Source organism: Artibeus jamaicensis, unplaced genomic scaffold, assembly GCF_021234435.1.
Source record: "Artibeus jamaicensis isolate MK-2021 breed Jamaican fruit bat unplaced genomic scaffold, CSHL_Jam_final scaffold_1689, whole genome shotgun sequence".
Taxonomy (NCBI): domain Eukaryota; kingdom Metazoa; phylum Chordata; class Mammalia; order Chiroptera; family Phyllostomidae; genus Artibeus; species Artibeus jamaicensis.
In genome coordinates, this window is record NW_026522029.1 from 4,735,853 (window position 1) to 4,758,137 (window position 22,285).

Consider the following 22,285-nt stretch of genomic DNA (forward strand, 5'->3'; position numbering starts at 1 on the left):
TTTTTAGTTGGATTGTTCAGGTATTTTTTTATGTTGTGTAAGTTCCTTATGTATTTTGGATATTAACTTCTTATTGGATGTATCATTTGCATATATCCTCTCCCGTTCAGTCAGTTGTCTTTTTGTTTTGTTGATGGTTTCCTTTGCTGTGCAAAAACTTTTTGGTTGATAGAGTCCCATTTGTTTATTTTTTGTTTCTCCAGCCCAAGGAGACATATCCAAAAAGATTCCGTTACAAGTGGTATCAGAGAGTTTACTGCTTATGTTCTCTGCAGGAATTTTATGGTGTCACGTCTTACATTTAAGTCTTCAAGCTATTTTGAGTTTATTTTTATGTGGTGTAAGAAAGTGGCCCCATTTTACATTTTTCTGCATGTATCTGTTTGGTTTTCCCAGTACCACTTACCAAAGAGACTGTCTTTACCCCATTGTATATCCTTGCCTCCTTTGTTGTAGATTAATTGACCATAAATGCAAGAATTTATTTTTGGGTTCTCTATTCCATGGATCTGTATTTGTTATGCCAGTACCATACTGTTTTGATTATTGTAGCTTGTATTGCAGCTTGATATCGGGGAGTATGATACATCCCACTTTGTTCTTAGAGTTTGGCTCTTCAGAGTCTTTTTGGGTTTTGTATAAATTTTAGGATTAGTTACTCTAATCCTAATTGCTCTTGTATCCTGCAGCTTCACTGAATTGATTTATTTTAACAGTTTTTGGTGGAGTCTTTAGGATTTTCTATCTATAATATGTCATCTGCAAATAAGGACAGTTTTACTTCTTCCTCTCCAAGTTAGATGCTTTTGTTTCTTTTTCTTTCCTAATTGCTCTGGCTTGGACTTCCAACACTATGTTGAATAAAAGTGGCAAGAGTGGCATCCTTGTCTTTTTTTCAGATCTTAAAGGAAGAGCTTTCAGCTTTTCACTGTTAAGTATGTTGTTAGCTGTTGAGTTGTAATTTATGGCCTTTATAATGTTGCAGTATGTTCCTTCTGTACCCACTTTGTTGATAATTTTTACTGTAAATGGATACCAAATTATTTTTAGGAAAATCCTCCTTTGCCTGAGGTATGTTTTGAGCTCCTTTATTCAGTTCATTTTTCTGTCAGTCCAACTCTACCTTGGTATATATATTTATGGTTTCTTCCAAAGTTTCTGCTTTGATGCCATCTTTTCCTGTTTTATAGTCATTCTGTGTGTTTTGGGAGGGAAGGAAAGCAAGTAGTAAAGGTGTGTTGAGTTTTCAGGAACAGCCCTGCCTCCAGTGGGAGAGAAGGTGCGGAGGGGGCACGGGCAGAGCCAGTCCGATCGGTGAGCAAGAAGACGGGCAGTGAGTTAAGGGCAGTTTGGCCATCCCCGATATGGAACAGTATACACTTAGGGCGGTTTCTGTAATTGTACACAGGTATTTTCTCATCTCATCATCACAGTTCTCACTGTGGGTGAATGTTTTAAAGACGGGAAACTCGTGCTCAGTTGGAAACCGGGTCACGGTCTCCGTGCCAGGCCCTCCGGCTTCAGCCTACAGCCTGTTGGTGACCACTTTTTGTGAAGTAAGGGACCCAGTGTCTTGGGCTGAGGGCTTTCTCCTGCATATAAACATGACTCAGCTTTGGAGTTGGGCATTGACATCAAATTCCTGTTTGGGTAAATGATTCTGGGAGATTTTTGGGTGTTGAAATAGAGAAAGGACGATGGGGTAAGGATGATGGAGTCTTGCATCAACTTTGAGAAAAGTCAAACATGTCAGGATGTGTCAATGCTGTTTTCATATTAGAACATAAAGAATTTAGTGTATTGGGTTTTGTCCTGTTCTGCTGGGTATTTGTTGAATAATATTAATATAGCTTTATTCACATAAACTTTATACTGTGGGGGTCCCTTAGGGCGCCTAAGGAAGCAACAGGCTGGTTCAGATGTAGGATGATCTGTTTATTAGGAAACTGAGCATAAGTGATTACCCTAATAAAATTGATAACTTCTACTCTGTTTAATCAAAGCGAATTTATCTTTCTGTTTTCTTTAGTTGGAAGATGCTGGTTCAAGTAGTTTAGATAATCTACTAAGTAGATACATCTCAGGCAGTCACCTACCCCCACAGCCTACAAGCACCATGAACCCCTCTCCGGGCCCCTCTGCCCTGTCTCCAGGATCGTCAGGTAAAATTGGTCGAGGGGCCGCCTCGCTCTGTTACAACAAGCGTCTGTGTGTGCATGTGTGTGTGTGTGTGTGTGTGTGCGTGTATGCCTGTGTAGGGAGAGGTTTGAAGGAATAAGCTCACGTGGTTGTCAGAGCTGGCAGGCCCAGACTCTGCAGAGCAGGCTGCCAGGCTGGAGACCCAGGGAGAGTTGATGATGGGATATCAAGTCCAGGGGCAGAGCCCTTCCTCTGGTGACCTCAGGCTTTGTCTACTGAGGTCTTCAACTAACTAGATGAGGCCCATGCACATACAGATGTTGATCTTTTTTACTCAGAATCTACTGATTGAGATGTTAATCACATCTAAAAAAAATACCCTCACGACAACATTTAGACTGGTGTTTGGCCAAACAACGGGGTACTCTCCTCTGGCCAAGGTGATCCACGGAATTAATTCATAACATATCGTATTTTTCCCCCGGTTGCTCCTTCTGATTATTTTTTTCCAGGTAGTGTTGGCGGTCTTTAGCCAACTGAAGTGAAATGAATTTCTCTCTGTGTGTGCTGTTCAGAACGCCGGGGCGCCGCTCCCCTCTCCCCGAGCTCTGCTAGCGTATGTCGCCGCATTGGGGGACGCGCTGACTTCCATGCCTTCCTCACGTTCTCCAGTCTAGATCATCAGTTGAAGAGTTTTTTGGTTTCAACCCAAGTTTAACACACTTTTGTAAAATAATGAAAAGTGGAAAATTTGTTGAAAAAAGTGAAGGGAAAGCAAGTGAATTTTCAAATTGTAATTTTAAAACCAAATTTTATTGGAAAGTGTTAAAATGTGTGACTAACCAAGTTCATGAAATACAGCTCTTGCAAAATCCCAGTTGTTTTATTGACTTCACCATGAGTGAATGATTACAGCAACTCCCCATAATCGACAGCGCAGAGTTAAGGAATAGATTTTTCTGCGGCAAATTAACTGTTATTTTTTTCCTTACTAGAACAGACCACCTCATTATTTCCAGAGTAAGAATAGTTCAGATTTCAATGTGAGTTTTGCATGAGATGCATCATTAATACATTTTTTGGATCATCTAATTTTTGAGGTTTATTGTAATTATTATAGGACTTCTGAAATAAAGGGTAAATAATAGGAATCTAAGCAGTATGCTTACCTGATGACTTGGGGCAAGACAGCAAATAGCTTTTTCTTACCTGCTGTGTTGTCACTGATCGAAAAGAAAGTGTTGCTGTGAGGAGAATTCTGGGAGTGGGGTTTGACCGAGAGACTGGGCGAGGTCTGCCAACCTGAGGCCAAGCCTGTGTCTGATTTCTGAGAATTAATGAGTTTTATTATAATCATCTTTAATCCCGTAATTAGTAGATGGAATTCTGAATACTCTTATCTGCATTGATACTTATTTTAACTTATTGGTTGCAGGTTTATCCAATTCTCACACACCTGTGAGGCCCCCCAGTACCTCTAGTACTGGCAGTCGAGGCAGGTGAGTATTACATTATGAATAGCTATATGTTTTCTTTTTTTATTAAGAAATATTTCCAATATGTATTTGAAAAAGTAGACTATCACAGTGAACTCTTACATACTACCGCCCAGCTCCAGCAGTTACCAGTCTTAATTCAACAGGTACGGCCACTGTTAATTCTTTGATACTCGCACTCATTCTTTCTTGGTCTGGATTATTTTGAAACAAATCTCAGACATCTTATTTTACTTGTGACTGCTTCAGAATATATCACTTAAAATATAAGGATTTTTAAATTGTAGAGCTACAAAACTGTTATCACACTTGGAAAAAAATGAGCAGATAGTTATTTAATATCAATACAGATCCAGTTAATGTTCAGATGTCTCAATTTTTTCCACAAGTGCCTTTAAAAAAAAAAAAGGTTTCTTTGAATCAGACTCAGATAAGCGGTCCGTGTTGCATCAGTAGAGATGTGGAAGTAAGGGTCCGTGTTACTGGGGGTGCCCCGTTTCTCCTACAGCGTTTCCCCCACTCCGTCCGGGGCGCACTGCCTGCTGTGTTTTCCCTCTTTAGACCGGGAGGTGGGGCTAGATTCGGTTTCGTCTGGGGGAGTCTGCTTCCTTGGGGGTGGTCTGTCCTTCCATGAGGGGCCCGTGGTGTCTGGTTGGTTTTTGTTTATGATAACAACCATTAATATTCATTTTCTCTTTTTTAACTAATTAAAAAATTAGGTGTTTTAAATGATTGTATTCCTTCTTAGTTTACTATTTTAAACTGTTTCTGTGAAGAGAAACTTTCATCATCTTTTTGGTTATAGGAAAGGCTGAGTGAATTGATTCTTTCTCTTTATTTATGGGTTTTTATAATGAATTGATTTCCCAACACCCTCCAACAGTGGTCAGTGAGTCTTATTATTTTTAACTTTATCAACTCACATTTAAACATATTTTATATGTTTTATATCTTAACCATTATAGATGTGATTTTCATTGATGCTTAAAATTTTCTATTTTTGGCCTGTCAGCTAAAACAAGTTGGCCCCTTGAGTTGTTTTGTTGTAGCCCCAGGAGTGTCTGAAAGCTTCCTTGTTTCTTCTTGTGAAATGACGCTCCAGGTCCGTCTTGCACATGCCCATCCTCAGACCTGGAGCCCGCCACTCCCCTGAGAGCTCGGGTCACGTCAGTGAGGAGGACGGTGCCGAGACGCCGTTCTGGGTACTCGGGTGCCCCTCACTCCTGAACTGCTCGCTGTTTTTTCTGCCGTTTTGGTGGACAGCAAGCACTAAGGGTGTGTGTAAGACAGAATGCAGTCGTGTTAACTGAGTTTTACTCTCGGCTGTAAATAATTTAGTGTAACGCAGGAAAGGCGTGCACTCTGAGTTTCTATATTATGTGTGCACATGCATTTTTGAAGACTAGTTCTTTTAAACACTTGCTTGACTTCTTGTTCATTACACTTTAAGTTAATGATCAGTATTTTTATTTTATTTAAAATGATTTATTTATTTTTAGACAGAGGGGAAGGGAGGGAGAAAGAGAGGGAGAGAAATATTAATGTGTAGTTGCCTCTTGTGTGCCCCCAACTGGGGACCTGGCCCACAACCCAGCTATGTGCCCTGCCTGGGAATTGAACTGGCAACTCTGGTTTGCAGGCTGGCTTTTACAGAGCCACACCAGGCAGGGCATTGATCAGTATTTTTGGAAGAAAAGTATAAACTGGAAAAAGGTTCATTCTTAGAAGTAATGTGGTCTTTCCAATCAGTTATTCACTTTCTCTTGCCAGTGGTTCTGCTTCGTGATCTAGATGGAACTGGTTAGTCATGTATCATTTCATTGATTTCAAATACGGACTTTCTGGGTTCTTCACTGTTTGTTATCCTCTTTTCCCAGTTGCCTGCCCTCAAAAATTAAAGTAGCAGTTTTTTTGAGGAGGCTTCATCAACTACTGTTGATGACATTTTCTTTACATATTTGTGGGTAGGGAAGAATTGAAATTACTTTCATAGAGAGGAGCAATGACCAACACCAGCATTCTGTGCTGTTAGCCTTGGGAGACTGTTTCAGACTTTTTACATGATTTAGTGTAAGTACTTCAGACTGTAATGTGGTGTTTGTAAGGTCTGAAAGTGTGATCTACATTTTTGAGAAGTGGAAGCTAAGTTTATACCACAGTCCTCTTAACACCATTATAAAGTGTCCTTATCATTTTAAAGTTAATAAATTATCTGTCTTCACGTTAATGATGATTACTTTTATATACACCACACAGCCAAACATATATGGCCATTGTTGTCTTTTATTAGCTGTGGGTCATCAGGAAGAACTGCTGAGAAGACAAGTCTTAGTTTCAAGTCTGATCAAGTGAAGGTCAAGCAAGAACCTGGGACTGAAGATGAAATATGTAGCTTCTCGGGCGCCGTGAAGCAGGAGAAGACAGAGGACGGCAGGAGGAGCGCCTGCATGGTAAAGTCCCGCTGGGCCCGCCAGGGCCCTCCCCTCTGCGTGCGTCTGTGAACGTGCACTTGTGTGTGAATGTTTGCGCCTGGTATTAGCTAAATATCTCTTTCTAATCAGAACAGACTTATTCACATTAAGGATTCATTTCAGATGATCTTTTAGTTTGTGATTGGTCAGTATTTTTGCCATGATTCTAAATCAAGTTCTGTCTTACTCTGAATTTATTAATCATCTTAATAGCCCCATTGAGTCTTAGGCCATAAATGGTCCTTGGCTATTTTCTGGGTCTGTAACTTCAGAATTAAGGCTGGTGACATGAGAGAAGTTTAAACAGAGAGTTCTGTGATGGGAAGATTACCTTTAGCTTATGAATTACTATTTTAGAGTTTCCAGGTGGAACACTGTAGAATTTTTATATAGGATGAAAGAAGGCCCAAGTCCCTCTTCGTTTCGGTATTTCGATCTTGGTTTTTCTTCCTACCTAGACTTAAAGCCTCATGTTCTGTGTGGTTGGCACAGAAATTTCAGCTCGAGCCCCTCTGTGTTGAATGCAGTGCGTGTAGAGGTAGCAAGCAGCACGCTGAGTCTTGGTGTTCAGGAGCAGTGTGTCACCTCTTCACCCAGAATTCAGTGTGGGTAGTACATTGTTACAGTCTTCCTACAGTTGTGTAATGATGAGTGAGCAGAAGACGATTTCAGAATGCTTCTCAAAAACTATGCAACAGATTCTTGTTTGAAAAATAACATACTAAGTCGACTCTGGGTGGGAAAAGTGTAAGCCTGTGCTCACTCCCACATCAGTGTGCTTGACTGTTAAATTGATTTCCTTACTATCTGATTGATTTGGTATTAACATGCCTAAATGATTTGGGGGGTAATTTTGTTCCTTTATGTAACTAGTGTAATTTCCAGAATAATTTTAAGCTAGTCTGTTTATATGTTGACATCAATTTTAAACACACACTCATACTGCAAACAGCAGTGATGAGATGACTGTTCAAGAATTCGTCCTTGTTCTGTTGTAGCTGAGCAGTCCGGAGAGCAGTCTGACCCCGCCTCTCTCGACCAGCCTGCACCTGGAGAGCGAGCTGGATGCATTACCGAGCCTGGAAAACCACGTGAAAACTGAGCCCACAGATACGAACGAAAGCTGCAAACAGTCGGGGCTCAGCAGCCTGGTTAACGGAAAGTCCTCAATTCGAAGCCTCATGCACAGGGCGGCCAGGATGGGAGGAGATGGTAGCAGCAAAGACGATGACCCAAACGAGGACTGGTGTGCCGTCTGCCAAAATGGAGGGGACCTCTTGTGTTGTGAGAAATGCCCCAAGGTTTTCCATCTAACTTGTCATGTTCCAACACTTCTTAGCTTTCCAAGGTATTAGCGAAAGAATTGATTTTTTGTTGTTTACCTTCATGAGCTAAAAAAAACTCTAGAAAGTTATTCAGAGCAGATGGCTTTCTAAACCAATGCATACATAGTATTTCTGTGTAACATGGGCCTATTTATTTTTCTTTTGGTGTTACCTTCAAGAGAAGCTAATAGTTGAATGATAAAATGTCCAAAATATAAGTGGAACATTAATAATAAAAAATAGATCATTTCCTGGCCTTCAGTTTATACTTAATGTAAACAAATTAGATAAAACTCTAAATTATGAGGGGCAAGGGTCCTTGGGTGTTGGAGAAAGTAGATTTCCTCTTGAAGCTGAATTTTTAAAAATCTATTAATTTTAATGGGGTCTACAGTTAATGATTTTATTTATGAACACTATTTAGTTTAGTGGAAACTCTTTTGGATCTTACCCAAAGTTACTTTTGTAATGTTTGAAAGCTCTCAGAAGGCATTTTAAAGAAAAAACACCTTTGTAAAAAATCACTTTCCGTGTCTTGAATTTTTTAAGAAATAGCTTCCTCTTGTTCTTTTTTTAAAGATTTTATTTATTTAGAGAAGAAGGGAAGGAGAGAAATATCAATGTATGGTTGCCTGTCATGAGTCCCCTGCTGGGAACTGGCCTGCAACCCAGGCATATGCGCTGACTGGGAATCAAACCTCGATCATGTGGTTCACAGGCCAGTGCTCAATCCACTGAGCTACACCAGCCAGGGCAGAAATAGCTTCCTCTTGACCACCGGAAGCAGTTAATTTGGTAGCAGTGCCTGCCCGAAGCACTGTGCAGATTTCTCAGACTTGTCCTTTGATCTGGTTTGAATGTTGTCTTCTAGTCATTAACTTTGGAATGGACAGTTACTGACTTAGTTAAAAGTGAACAATTTGGGGAATAAAATAAGTAAAGAAAGAGCATTGTCCTCAGACTGGGTGACCCCATGGCAAGCCGCGACACTAGCTAACACCGTGGACCTGATGCGTTGGACTGGACTTCACATCCTGTAGTCTAGCGGCGACTCTGCTGCCGTGAACTAGCCTCGTTACTTTGGGCAGTTCACAAACTCTCGGGGATTACTGTCTGCACCTACACGTGGTAGTTCGCTTTAGAAGAGCTCCTTTTCTGCCTTCCATTGAACGTTTTGTGTTCACACAGTTTTATCTTCAGCTGATTTCGGAGATCATGACATAGTAGAGTCATACATCTTTATTCCATCCTTTCCCTCCTTAGTCCTTCCCCTGGGTTTCTTTGCAAGTGAAGGTAAACCAGTCTTCTTGGGAAAACCTAGCTGCTTTTCTGGCTGTAGATGATTAGATTTCCTTTCTTTTTTCCCCTCCCCTTCTCTTCTTTCTCACTGGAGGACATGCTTGCTGATTTAAGGTGGGGGGGCAAAGAGAGGGAGAGAAACCTCAGTGTGAGTGAAACATCGATTGGTTGCCTTGACTATGCACCCAGACCCAGAATGGAATCCACAGCCTGGCATGTCCCCTGACTGGGAATCGAACCCGTAACCTTTCAGTTTATGAGCTGATGCTCCAACCAACCAAGCCACGCTGGCCAGGGCTCCTCTTAGATTTCTGAGAAGCAATAATTTTAGTTGAGTAATACTGCCCTTTTTGAAAAATTCAGCCTTTTACCTTAGAAAAGTGGTGGATATAGAAATAGTGTCAGAATATTTTTCTGAAGAATTATAATTCTTACCTAAATCTTAGGAGGTATAATCATTTGCCAGAGATACAATGACAGCCTTCTTCTTTTTTTTTTTTAGAAAAGAAAAGCATTGGCATTTTGGTTAGAAATTAAGGCTTTTCATATTTTTGTCCTTTGAATAGTACCATCTGCTGGAACATCAAAATTCTGCCACTGAGTGCTTTCTCTCGAAGGCAGCTGCTTCGGAAGGGAATGAAACTGTTGGCCCACATTATAGTCTCTACACTTAGAATATGTTTATCTGTGGTCGGAGCGAGGAGAGATTTGAGTATGAGTGACTCACTGGAGTTTATGCTTTGATCGAAATCTTGATGTAAACAAACCATAGACTGGGCAGATTTAAACAATTGGGGGTATGTATGTGTGTGCTTGAACTTGCAGGAGGTCGTGTGTGTGTCTCCTAGGCTTTTGACTGGCCGTGAGGAAAACTGTTATTTGGCATGTATTATGTATTGCTCAGTACATGCCGAGATAGTACAGGACACCTGAGGAATTCCATATCCCATACTCTTGTCTTGTCTGTGAATATGGGGCCAGTATAATTCCTGGGGCCTGAGAGTTGGTCTTATGCTACAAGTACAGACCATCAGCTCCATTCAAGGAAAAAACCCCTTCTGAATTCCAAGGTACCAGTTTCACACTGCTTTCTGGTAGGTTGAAGAATGACTGGGAACGTTTTTATCATACAGCCTCTCTTTATGAGATTTGACAAGATTAGAACCTCCCTTCCCCCCCAAAAAATAAGTAGAAAAGAAAGAAAACAAATTAGTCTTAACCTCTAGGAAATTGGCTTCTTTAGAGTGAGTTACAAAAATACAGACTGATTGCCTGTTTCTTTCCTCAGCGGGGACTGGATATGCACATTTTGCAGAGATATTGGGAAACCAGAGGTTGAATATGATTGTGACAATTTGCAACATAATAAGAAGGGGAAAACTGCACAGGGATTAAGCCCTGTGGACCAAAGGGTAAGTGTAAAATAAATTGACGTATTATCAGGGATGCTGCAGTGGCCTCGCTAAACATGCTTTAAATTTTATTAATTTACTTATTTTCCCCCTGAGCTGTTATAGGAAAGGTGAGTGGCTGCTGCAGGTGTTATGCTGGCCTGAGCTGTCAGAATCTCTCCAGGTTGCTCTTGCTTACAGTAGGAGACCCATGGCTACAACCAGCCACAGCCCTTGGAAACATGCAGAATTTTTTTTTTAAGTGTAATATACATGTAACTTGATACATTTTCATTTGTTAATCTCTGTGTCTAATGTTATATTGATGACTTCTGAAATCTTCAGCCCTCAGCTCTAGACTCTTGTGTCCAGCTTTCTCAAATTTAACATGTCCCAAGCACAATCTTTTTTTAGACAGAGAGTGAGGGAGGGAGGAGGAGAGGGAGAGATAATCAGTGTGAGAGAGGAACATCAACTGCTTGCCAGGAATCGAACCTGTGAACTTTGGCTTTCTGGGACGACACCCAGCCAACGGAGCCCCACCAATCAGAGCCCCGACCAAAATGTTGATTTTTTTTTTCAAGAAGGTGGTCTAGTTTCAGTTTTTTGCATGTATCTGTCCAATTTTTCCAGCACCACTTATTTTTTTTTTTAATTTATTTATCTTTAGAGGGGAAGGGAAGGAGAGAGGAAGAGAAATATCAATGTATGGTTGCTTGTGTGTCCCTTGCTGGGAACTGGCCTGCAACCCAGGCGTGTGCCCCTGACTGGGAATTGAACCGCAATCCTTTGCTTCTCGGGCCCATGCTCAATCCACTGAGCTACACCAGCCAGGGCCAAAATGTTGATTTTTAAAAAATCATCTTCAAACAGCAAAAGCAATAAACAAGCAGATAACAATGTAAAGAACTTCCTCCCCCCAGTGTTTTATATCATTGAATGACACCACTGTTTACCTCTGTTGCTTAGATCAGAAATCTCTGAGAAATAAAAGAATCAGGAATGACCGTTTCTTACTTTCCCTAACCATGACCTCCTGAGACCACTGTCATGGTCTGTCATCTGCACTGTTGTAATAACCCCGTCACTGGGCTCCCTGATTCTGCTCTTGGCCCTTTGCAGTCATTTTCTGTCCTGGTTATAGCGTTATTTTTGAAAATGCAAATAAGGCTGTCGCTGTCTCGCCTAAAATCCTCTAATAACGTCTCATCATATTAAAAATGGGATGTGAAATCTTTAACTCACCTTCAGTTGAATCTCTGCTCATGTGGTCCATGGTCTGATCTCCAAAGACAGAGTGGTGTTCACATGGTTCTTTGGTTCATGATATTCAGCTCTCATCCGATGTACACACTTACAAAATCCTTCGTCGCCGTCTGTAAAGAGAATGTGTGTGTAGAGTGTACAAACTTAATATTAAAAGAAGTTTAAGTAAATGAAAACTGTAAATGTAAAGTGCATTTCAATTTATTTGTTTGTGTAAAAAAACTCTAGAATCAGATTGAGAAGACGTACACAGATAGTTTTTATTACTTTTGACCCTGAGTGGAATCATTTGAAGAAGGGGGATAATAACACGTGCGTGGCTGGCCGGCCTAAGGGAAATACAATGAATAGCAACAGCGATAGTTTGTAGATTACCAGGTAATCTATAAATCATTGTATAGAGTGCTGTTTGTTACTTTGCTCACTCCTTTCCATGTATATAAAGTGTTGAGTTAACAATAGATCAGAACATTGACCTCTGTCTTTGATCTGTTCATTTACAGTAGAGCAGAAGATTGTTCCAAAACTATGTGGGAAACCAGGCAGTTCTACTTGGAGGTGTGTTCAGCTGAAGAGCTGGGATGCAGGAAGCTGTGATCAATTTGTAATAACTTACTAAGGGTTTTCTTTTCTTTTTTGGGGCCAGAAATGTGAACGTCTCCTGCTTTACCTCTATTGTCATGAATTAAGTATTGAATTCCAGGAGCCAGTTCCTGCTTCGGTAAGTTGTTTGCCTTAGTGCCTCGCTGGTAAAGGAGACTCAGGCTTCTTGAATAATCTCCTTGACCTTTCCAAGGCTCAAATTTTCTTTCCTAATACTGTTTCTTCCCTCACTGGGTTCTTTCGAGGATTGTATATGATAACCTGTATAAAATGTTTTAGCATAGTACCTAGTAGCATTTTAAGTATTTCTTAGAAATTTCAGTAAGGCCAAATGGATGTGAGATTCACTTGTTAAAATTGAGGTTTGTTTTTAAAAATTTTGTTGCTGTGATGAAAATTTGATGAATTGAATTTCCATGTCTTCTTTTACTTTTTTAAAAATATTTTATTTATTTTTAGAGAGAGGGGAAGGGAAGGAGAAAGAGAAACATCAATGTATGGTTGCCTCTCACATGGCCCCCACTGGGGACCTGGCCTTCAACCCAGGCATGTGCCTTGACTGGGAATTGAACCGGCAACCCTTTGGTTCACAGCCCGTGCTCAATTCACTGAGCTACACCAGCCAGGGCTCCTTGTCCTCTTTTACTTTTATGATGGGCATAGGGGATACAGGTATAACGAAATAAACTTGAACCTAGGAGTCAGAAAACAACTTCTTCTCTTGGTTCTGCCACTAACCATCCTTATAATAACTTTGGGGAAATTACATAATTTTTCACCTTTACTTTTTAAACTTTGCAGTAAGAGTATTGGACTAAATTATTAAGATTCTAGTTGTATAATATAGGCTTTGTATGTTGGGGAGAAAACAATCTGTAAGTATTATTTGAATAAACATGTAAAAATGAATTTCACACTGGCTCTGCTTCCGTAAACCCTCTTTGGAAAAGTCAAGATTAAGAAAAGACTGGGAAAATTGTGCAAGTCAGTGCTATTCATTTAACTTAAAGGGGGCTTTTGTAAGGAATAAAGGCTCTAAAGTCCCATAGCAGAAGGAACATAGGAGGTGCTCAGTGCATCACTAATGGGACGAGAACATGCTGCACACATTTATTTGTTAGCCATCAGTTGTCGAATGAAGATACTGGGGAATGCCAGGCCTGTGACGGCGCACGGACTGGCTTGTACGCTGCAGCGGCTCAGAAATGAGCTGTGAAGCACAGAAGTCTGCACATGAGGAAGATGTTTTCTGCAGAGAGTGATCACCTGATGTTGAGAAGTCTGTCTTAAGTTCAGGGGCTTTATAGTAGAAAATTACTTTCAAATAATTACTTTTCATGAACTATTTAAGTAGCTTCTCCATGTTCAGTTATTAATACCTTTTGTAACCATTTTTTTTCTTTGCTATTTGAAAATAACCTCTTGAGGAATCATAACATTCTGATGAGCCAAATGTGTCCTTAACATTAGTGACTGGCTAGCCTCGCCATTTGCTTTCTTTCCAAATTTACTCATTAAAGGTAGAAATTGGGGACCTTCATTATCATGGGGATTGCCACCCATTCTGAACATGATTCATGATATGATTGGGGCCAATGATTTAAAGTACATTCACTGTACCCCAAGTCTGCAAGTAGCCGGTTCAGTGATTAACACATTTTTTTGCGTAAAATTCATATGATGAACATTTTCAAATTAAACAATTTGGCATTTTTGAAGAGTCCTTATCTAGCCGTCACTATTTGTGTGTTTTTTTTAAGATACCAAACTACTATAAAATTATAAAGAAACCAATGGATTTATCCACTGTGAAAAAGAAGCTTCAGAAAAAACATTCCCAACACTACCAGGTCCCAGATGACTTCGTGGCTGACGTCCGTTTGATCTTCAAGAACTGTGAAAGGTTTAATGAAGTATGTTAGCTTCCAAACTATAGAGTTTCCGATTAGTTTTTGTTTGTTCGCTTGTTTTGTTTGGGTTTTGCTTTTCCTGCTAAGTGATTTTTCTAATTTGAGCTAAAATTTTTTTCTGCTTCAACACTGTCAAAAGTAAAATTTTCATCCACAGTTCCAAAGAAGAATGTTTACTATGTGTAATTTGAAGTGCATACTTAAATATAATAAATGAGGAATATTATTGAATATCCCTTTGGAAACAAGTTGAGGGTTGAGATAAGTATAGGAAGTAGTCTATAGTTAAGTGTATTTCATATGCAGTGATTATGGACAGTCTGCATTTTGGGTACCTTTAAGGAAAGACATTCGTGACGATGTCCTTCGATTTTATTATTGACCACGTTGATGTAGAACCTGAAAGTCATAAGCTGATCTCTGGTGGCTCATTTTAAATAGTAGCCCAGAGTGTATGATGTTGAGTTTTTGGATCTCAGCAGTGTGTGGCTTTCATTAATTTTGGTCGTGTTTTTTTGTTGTTGTTTGTTTGCTTTTCGTTTGTTTTGATGATAAGGCTTTGTTATCCATACCTTGAAAAGAAATGTGATATCTACTTCCTTAAGGGAAATAACTTATCTTTGGAAAAAGTTGTCTCCTATTGTGAAGGAAAATTTTCATTATTATAGAAGAAAATGAAATTGGATGAGAATTCAGAAAATCTTTTCAAGATTAATACTAAAATCTCATTTATTGTTAATGAAATTTGGGTGCCATATGACTATTACTGAAATAAAGCATATTGAATTATTAAAATGTACTGATAGCTACCTCTGGAAGCATGTAGGTGACTGTGTAAGAATTTTTTAAAGGTTCTTAATTAGGTTAAAAGTCTAGTCACCTTAAAAGCAATGTGCCACAGAGAACAGAGTAAAACTTCACTCAGAGTTAGGTTGATACGGTCCCAAGTTTTTTGTCTTGTTTTCTAATCCACCTAGAGTATTTTAAGTAAATATGCTCTCATGAACTATATATAGCTAACACTTGTAGGAAGAAGGTCCATTTTATCTGCTTTAATAATAAATAATTTATTATTAATAAATTGTGTACAGTTGGAGTTCTGATTAAGTGGTGTATTGAAAGTTGGGCAGATTTTTCAAAGCAACATTTCTTCCAATATGCATTTCACAAATGTATTTCTCTTAAATAGATTAATGTATTCAGACCAGTTTTTATTCAGATTGACCTTAGTAATGCAGAATCAATTTATTGAGCTTTTACAGTAGCTTTAGTAATAGAACTTTGTAAAGAAAGTGGTTCCATGTTCTGTAGAATTTGAGAAAGCACTTATAATCTGGTCAATAGCGTTTATAATCTGTTTCCCCTAGTATGGCTGACTTTTGTCACCAATCCTATGCAGTTTTATAACTTTAGAAAGGATTATAATTTCCCTTTTTTTTTTTTGACTCTGGTATCCTTTTTAGATGATGAGAGTTGTTCAAGTTTATGCAGAAACACAAGAGATTAATTTAAAGGTAAGCTTTTCAGACCATGCAAACTTGGTGAAGGATTATGCATTACCAATAGGTGAATATTCCTGTCTTCTGCTTGCAGGCTGATTCAGAAGTAGCTCAGGCAGGGAAAGCAGTTGCGTTGTACTTTGAAGATAAACTCGCAGAGATCTACTCAGACAGGACCTTCGCACCTCTGCCAGAGTTTGAGCAGGAGGAGGATGATGGTGAGGTGACCGAGGACTCTGATGAAGACTTTATACAACCCCGCAGAAAACGCCTAAAGTCGGATGACAGACCGATACATATAAAGTAAAATGACGTGAACTTAAATCAACTGTTTAAACAGAGAGAAAGAAGAGAAATAATGCTTTTTACTGAAGTGTTACTCGAATATCCTGCCTCCAGTGGGCACCTCCTTGAAGAAGCCGATAGCTTTTCCATAGTATTAGATGGAAGTAAAGGACAGAAACACATTCTTGTCAAGGAAAGGGGAGAGAACTCTATCTGCACCATTAAAAGTAAAAACGAGAAGCGAAACGATACAAAATTCTGTGTCCCTAGAAAGGAGTTCTGGTCGTTAAAACTGGCAGGCGTTGGTGACTGGTGCCGCCAGGTGCAGGGCTCTGGGTGTGAACACCTGAGGGTCCCGTCACGCGATTGGTTGTTTCTTTGGACCATAGTGCACGGTTATTAAAACGGCGTGTGCGCCTCCCCCGCATACGCCCCGGCTTGTTTTCTAGGTGAAGTCAAAGTTGTTCAGATTCCATTTTTGATGTCAGTGCAGCTGTGCATTGAATCATACCTTTATATTATTTCTCATTTCGATGCTCTTGGGCCTTAGTTTTTATATTGGTTTAAAGAGTCAGCAGTTGTATTTTCTGTTCATACTTGGAGTCTAGGAAACGTGACCACTGATCATCATTTAATCAGTTTCAATGGTCTACTGAAATAAACGTGGTAACTCTACCGTAGCAAATCACATGATTATAGTAACCTTTTCCAGAAACTACTTCCACAGAACTGCACCTCTCAACCAAATCACCATGTCACAGAGTTATATTCCCGTGAAAGGCAGAATGTTTGTTTCAAAATTAACCTAGTTTTCTGTGTATTTAAATTTGATCGAGAAGGTGACGACTGGATCTTATCCAGTCTTCCTTCGTATCAGTTTCCTGATAGACCACTAATGGCAAACAGTAATCTGTCAGCTACCAAATGTGTAAAATTTTCTGTACTTCACTTTGTCTTATTTGTAAATAGTGAACGAAAACTTCTGGCAGATCAGCAACATTTGCTGAGCCTGTTTTTTAAGCTAATGTGTATTCTTACTAATGTTCCTATCAAGAATGGATTTGTAATATATGCTGTCTATTTCTAATGTTCACATTCATATTTTGAGGTTCTATGTTATTTTAATAGAGAACAGACTTCTCAGAAAATCTTCAGAAGCAGCTTATTATTAAAACATCAAAATATTGAAAGAAACCTGGTAGGGTTAGATTACTCATCTGCCCACCAAGTGGGACATTTGCGTGGACTGAGGGCCTGAAGGACAGAGAAGAGAGCTGTGAGGAAATCCTGAGAACGCGTCAGTTCCCACTTGGATGGGCAGTGGAGTGCTCCCACCTTCACACCTGGATTTTGGCACCCAAGGCAGACAGACCACCTTGGCTCTGTCATTTTTCTTCTCTTCATTTGTGATACTCATGTCCAAGATGTGTGCTTTAGACTGTGTACATACAGGCTTCTCTTCTGTTGGATTTAAAATTGTAGTCCTACTTTTGTATGGACCCGTTAGAATATAAAGTGACCAAAATAGAAGACTCTCCATTAGGTATTTTCAGACATCAGCAGATTTGTGGCAAATTGTTTGCCTTTTAAAAAAATCCAGCTTAAGCAGTTCAGATTACTCAGTAACGATTATCTGACATGATTGTTTAAGAGGTAAATATTTTTTAGTGCATATTGAATCAAATAAAGTGCTCAAAAGAAATTATTATGCAAACTCCTTTGGGTTTTTTCTTTTGTTAACAAGTGATGGGGTGGACATGAACGCGGTTCAAGCCTTCGATGGTGTGTGAACAGTGCTGGCTTTGCACCTGCTGCTGACCGACCTCATTCTCCAACTTCTCTTTGAGTCTCCTTGTGAGTTGCACCTGAAAACATCCCTAACTGTTCTGTTATTTTACTCACATTTCAAATTCCTATGAAAAGTTTTCTTATAGAAGGAGAAAATTGTCTTAAAGTACTTTTCTCTATGCTCATTTCCCTCTTTCCTACAACATTCGTGATTTTAATTTGTCAGGAGACGCACCTAAGGGCACACGTTTGGAAAGTGACAAGTAGTAGTATGTCTTTATTGTGTCACATATTTAATACTTGCTCTTCTCTCTCACAGTTACTAGATAATTCATATATATGGTTTCTACCAATGGAGGGAGAAACAATTTTAAGTAAATACTTATTTCTCAATGTTTGGGGCCTTAAAAGATAGTATGTTCTCTTAAAGACACTTCCATGTTAGATGGGATTTTCCCTCTTTGTTTTATTTCAAGATTGGTTCTCAAAAAGCCACTTCGTTGTCACCCTTTCGTGGGCCCCGTTTCTGTTAACAGAAGCCCTCATGCCGCTGAGGAATTACCATTAACTGAAGGTGTTCACTTCAGATTTCATTTAAAGCTTTTGTCTTGCACACTGATTAACTGACCTAAGCTGTTTCTAAGTTGATCTGTTCAGCGCTAAGTTAATTGTTCAAAAGTATAAAAACAAGTTGATATTTGAGATATCTTACATGTTTCCCTGTGACGTTTTAAAAAGACAGACATTGAACAGCAGTTCCTAAGGCAGTTTCTTTCGATCTCTGGCACTTGCATTCTTCATTCAAAGGTCATATTTTCGATTAGGGGATGTCAGTGTTTTCTTAAAAGCTTGCAAGGTTTTTGCCACATTTCAGTTTCTATCTTCTATCAGAACACCAAGAACAAAGTATTCCGTAGTCTCTTTTGCTGGACTAAATGTGTGTGTTTTAGTGCTTAGCTGAGCTGATTTGCTGCAGAAATTGCGTTGCAAGGTCAAGCACGTGCATGTCCCAAACAGTCAGATTGTAGGTCATGCTCCGTAGAGAAACACCCAGTCGTGACCCCAGAGAAGTGACCAGGCGCTGAACCCACTATTGAGGTTTTACCCTTTTTGGAATCAACCAGGTACTTTCTGGCATCTATTTCTTAAGGAATTTTAAGTAAAGTTAAAAGATTTTTGTTAATCCAAAGGAAATGATGTTTTTAAATAGAAGCAAAAGGTTTACAGTGTGCAAACTGTAGATTTATTAATTACCTCAGCAGGTATCCTGCCATGTAATTAGTAACTAGTGTTCACAAGTTCATAGGTTTAGGTCTCCTAACTCTGCCCTTGGACTGGGGGCCCACCAGATGTTACTCAGCAGTCTCTTTGTGTTTCGAAATGGGAGCAGATGCTGCGGCTCCCTTGCCCTTGACCTTTTAAGTTCCCTACCTCCTCCCACTCATACATAACACACGAAGTAACAAAATCTCTCTTCTTGTTAGCATTGCTTATTTGCATAATCAGAATTGGATCAGTGAGTAGCTTCAGAAAAACCTATCCACCCCACTCTCTTCATTAAAACAATTAAGTCCTGAACTCATACTATGATTTCTTAACTTGCGCCATCCTGTTGATAGTCTGCTGAAGGCGATCCAAGACTTCCGAGGTGCATCCCAGTTCGATCCTGTGCCGACCTAGATGTTTTCTTTCTTGTCTCCCATGTGCTCTTCTCCTTGATAAAGCAATAACACTGCTTTCGGTCCGCTGCCTAAGCCTGCCACGTCCTCGCCCGGATGGTGGTTTTATAGGAAAGTTTGTATGCATATCACCCAGTCTATCTTTTAAAAATAAAGAAAATGAAATGTGTGCTGGAGCTAATGACAATATATTGTGGCATTTTATTTTAAAAATTGGGGAAAGTTGCATATTTTTTTAAATGTAGGTGTTTGAGTAAAAAAATTGAAGGTACTTTTTTAAGAAAAAAATTTATATGCCTCAGTTTACGTAGACGGTTCAGATTTCAACACGTACTCTGGGATATAATGGTTTCTGTTACTGGGTCAGAATGCATGTATAGTGTTCCTTCCGTCTTGGTTCCTTGTGTTTGCCTTTGTGGTCTTTTATATATATTTTTTATTGTATCAGAGAAACGAAATTAAGTCCATTTGGATATATTTGTCATAAACTACCAAATGTACAAAATTAAGTTTAGCCCGCTTGTAGCAAGTGATCTTTAAAACTAAAAATGCCATTCTTTTAAATTCACCAAATTTGTATGTGGGAAGGCACAGAAGTGATTTCCAAGTGCCACTGCAGTCAATATTACCTTTCGAGTGTGGCCTAAATCTCCGCCTTAAGAATGAAATAATGTGTCCGGTCTGTCTCCTGGTCTGAAAAATGCAGGCATTCACTATGTTTTCAATCAGCGAAAGGTGTCTGTAGGCCTATCAAAAAAGGTTTGTACAATCTGAAAGCCTGTTAATTTTCTATGTAGAAATACACACGAAAGGGTTAAATTCATGGCCTTACTACTTCCTTGCTCCTGGTATTTCAGCTGGTTTCCTTCCCTCATTATTTTTGTTACTACCACTACTACCACCACAACTCCTATTATTTTTGCACATAGTTAACTTACCCTTCAATATGATTCTTAAAGAAAAAGTGCTGTTTCTGTGGTATTGTATTCTCTAAATAATCATATTTAATTTTTTTTGAAAAGTTGCAGTTTCTAATTGTTCCGTTCCTGTGTTTTTTGCTGGTATGTAATAAAAGCAAGATTTTCTTTTCATGGTTATTTAATACACTAGCTGCCTGTAAATATTTCTTGTTATAATGCTCTGGAATGTGTTGTAGAAGTTGTATTAGATTAGTTTAAATCCTTGTTTGAAAGCCACATTGTTTCGGTTATTTCTATTAAATTAGAAAATTGAAAAAGTTTTCAGATGAATTTCTTCTTTTCTTTCTCACTGATTTGAGACTTCATCATGTGAGTTCATTGGAAATACTTCCACTGTGCAGGTACCGGAGGTAACGGCAGTCAGCGAACAAGGGCTTTAGCCGCGGTGAGGACGGTGAGTGCCGTGGCGGGGGAGGGCACAGAGCGGAGCCGGCCTCGGAAAAGAGCTCAGTTTGGCTGGACGAGCGGTAACGCAGGAGCAGAAAACACTGAGCGGGGTGAGGAGGGCGCGTCCTTTTCCAGCAGTGTTCCTCGAGAATCGTCTTCAACTGTCTGGGGCTTACCCTGAGGGCAGCAAGGAGCCCCCTGCCAAGAGTTGGCAGCAGAATCGGGCTTGGAGAGTTCACAGAATCAGAGTTGCCTTTTTGGAAGACCACTGTATCTGGGAAGAGTGGGCTATCGAGAGGATTGGAAACAGAGGCGGTTGCAGGCTGTGCACAATCCAGGGGAGCCCTAAGCCAAGCTACCTGGCAGTGGAAATGGAAGGCAGCAGTCAAATTTTAGACAGATTAAGAAAGTAAAATAGACCAGTAATGGAGGCCGTGAGGTTGCCCAAGGCGCATTTAGTTCAGCACGTATGAAAGAGAGGGGAGGAGGGAGTAGACTATGAGTGGAGGGGAGTGAGTTCAGTTTGGAGATACGTGGAGCTTACGGCACTTACGGAGAATTAAAGCCCAGGTGTTGGTTCCGATGCTCACGTGAAATCCCCGGGCAGCAGTCAGACCCTGGCAGGCCCTTGAGAATCATGTCCTTCATCCTTCAGCAGTCATGCCCAGCACATGGTAGGCCTCAGTGACGGCGAGCCGCCAGTGTGACGGTGAGGAACTAGGGACAGCGAGGGTCTGCTACTGCCCAGGATATTACTGTGTGAGAAGAGTAGGGTACGTAGGGTAGCAGAGGAGACATGGAAAGAGGACAAAAAGAAGGAAAAAAAAGACCCCAGATTAGTCATGGAGCAAAGCCAAAGAGCGCTAATGGAGGACAAGAGAGAAAGGGTTTGAGAAGGAGTGTGAGGAATCGGTGATCTACCAAGTGTCACAGCAAGAGATGAAGTGGAAATAAAGTGGCCATTGAACTTAGCAATGTGGAAGCCATACATGACCTTGGTATGGGCTGTTCTGTGTTGAATAGCAAGAGTACAGTGGGTTCGAGGGATTGTGTGGAGACGTTTTTCCCCCCAAGAAGTTGGACTTGGGTGGTTTTTCTTTAGGTTTTATGTCAGTTACGGCCATGAATAACCAAGTAAAACATCAGACTGGAACTTCAAAATTGCTACCTTTCTAGATGCATTTTGTGTTGGGGAAAAAGCATGGGTTTTGACCATAGCGTAGACCAGTTTGGAGCTTTCAACTTGAAATGGTGAACAGGCTTACCAATGACCTGTATGAGCTCTGAGTTTCACTTCTTTTGTGAAATGAGGGTAGTCGTGTCCTGCCCGTGGTTCTCAACAGGTTCCTTTTTCCTAGTTCCTCTTCCAACTGTTGCCATGAAAACAGGTTAGAAATGTGGTTTTTCCCTTTTTATGATGATAAGAAAAGACAGCTGTAGACAAGACTTTAAAATATATCCTCAGCTCTTAACTATGTAGCTTGTCCTTCACTAATTTGACTCCAGACTCCACAGATTGGTAGGCTACAATGCGTAATGCATGGTTTCGTCCCAAGCTTCCCTTTTCTGTATTACCTGTGCTCAGGTGGAGGCAAGCATGTCACTGTTTCATTTGTAAAGATGTGGCTGCTGGTGACCTGGAAAGGCAGCATAGGGCCCTCTGCTTCCGTCAGCATGGTGGGTGGCAGTGAGGACCTCTCCTGATGCTTGGTTAGAATCATTTTCTAAAAACCGTTTTAATGTACTGCTGAGCCATCAAGAAAGAAG

At 40.0% G+C, this 22,285-nt stretch overlaps 1 protein-coding gene and 1 non-coding gene across 4 annotated transcripts in view; one reads left to right on the forward strand and one right to left on the reverse strand.

The window, feature by feature from the left end:
* The window catches only part of TRIM33 (tripartite motif containing 33), a 112,543-nt gene extending 92,153 nt beyond the window's left edge, over positions 1-20,390 (forward strand). Inside the window, exons 12-20 of one of the 3 annotated variants that reach the window (XM_053655868.1) lie at positions 2,030-2,162; positions 3,575-3,638; positions 5,926-6,085; positions 7,105-7,454; positions 10,019-10,142; positions 12,034-12,108; positions 13,751-13,903; positions 15,364-15,414; positions 15,494-20,390. In XM_053655868.1, the coding sequence (XP_053511843.1) occupies positions 2,030-2,162; positions 3,575-3,638; positions 5,926-6,085; positions 7,105-7,454; positions 10,019-10,142; positions 12,034-12,108; positions 13,751-13,903; positions 15,364-15,414; positions 15,494-15,706 (1,323 nt within the window). In that variant the 3' untranslated portion in view covers positions 15,707-20,390. The other 2 variants (XM_053655869.1, XM_053655870.1) reach the window with 2 other exon arrangements.
* Positions 10,240-10,369, reverse strand: LOC119054603 (small nucleolar RNA SNORA44). The gene has a single exon (XR_005083544.2). It is a non-coding gene; the product is annotated as a small nucleolar RNA SNORA44 (small nucleolar RNA).
* Positions 20,391-22,285: the final 1,895 nt, after the last annotated feature.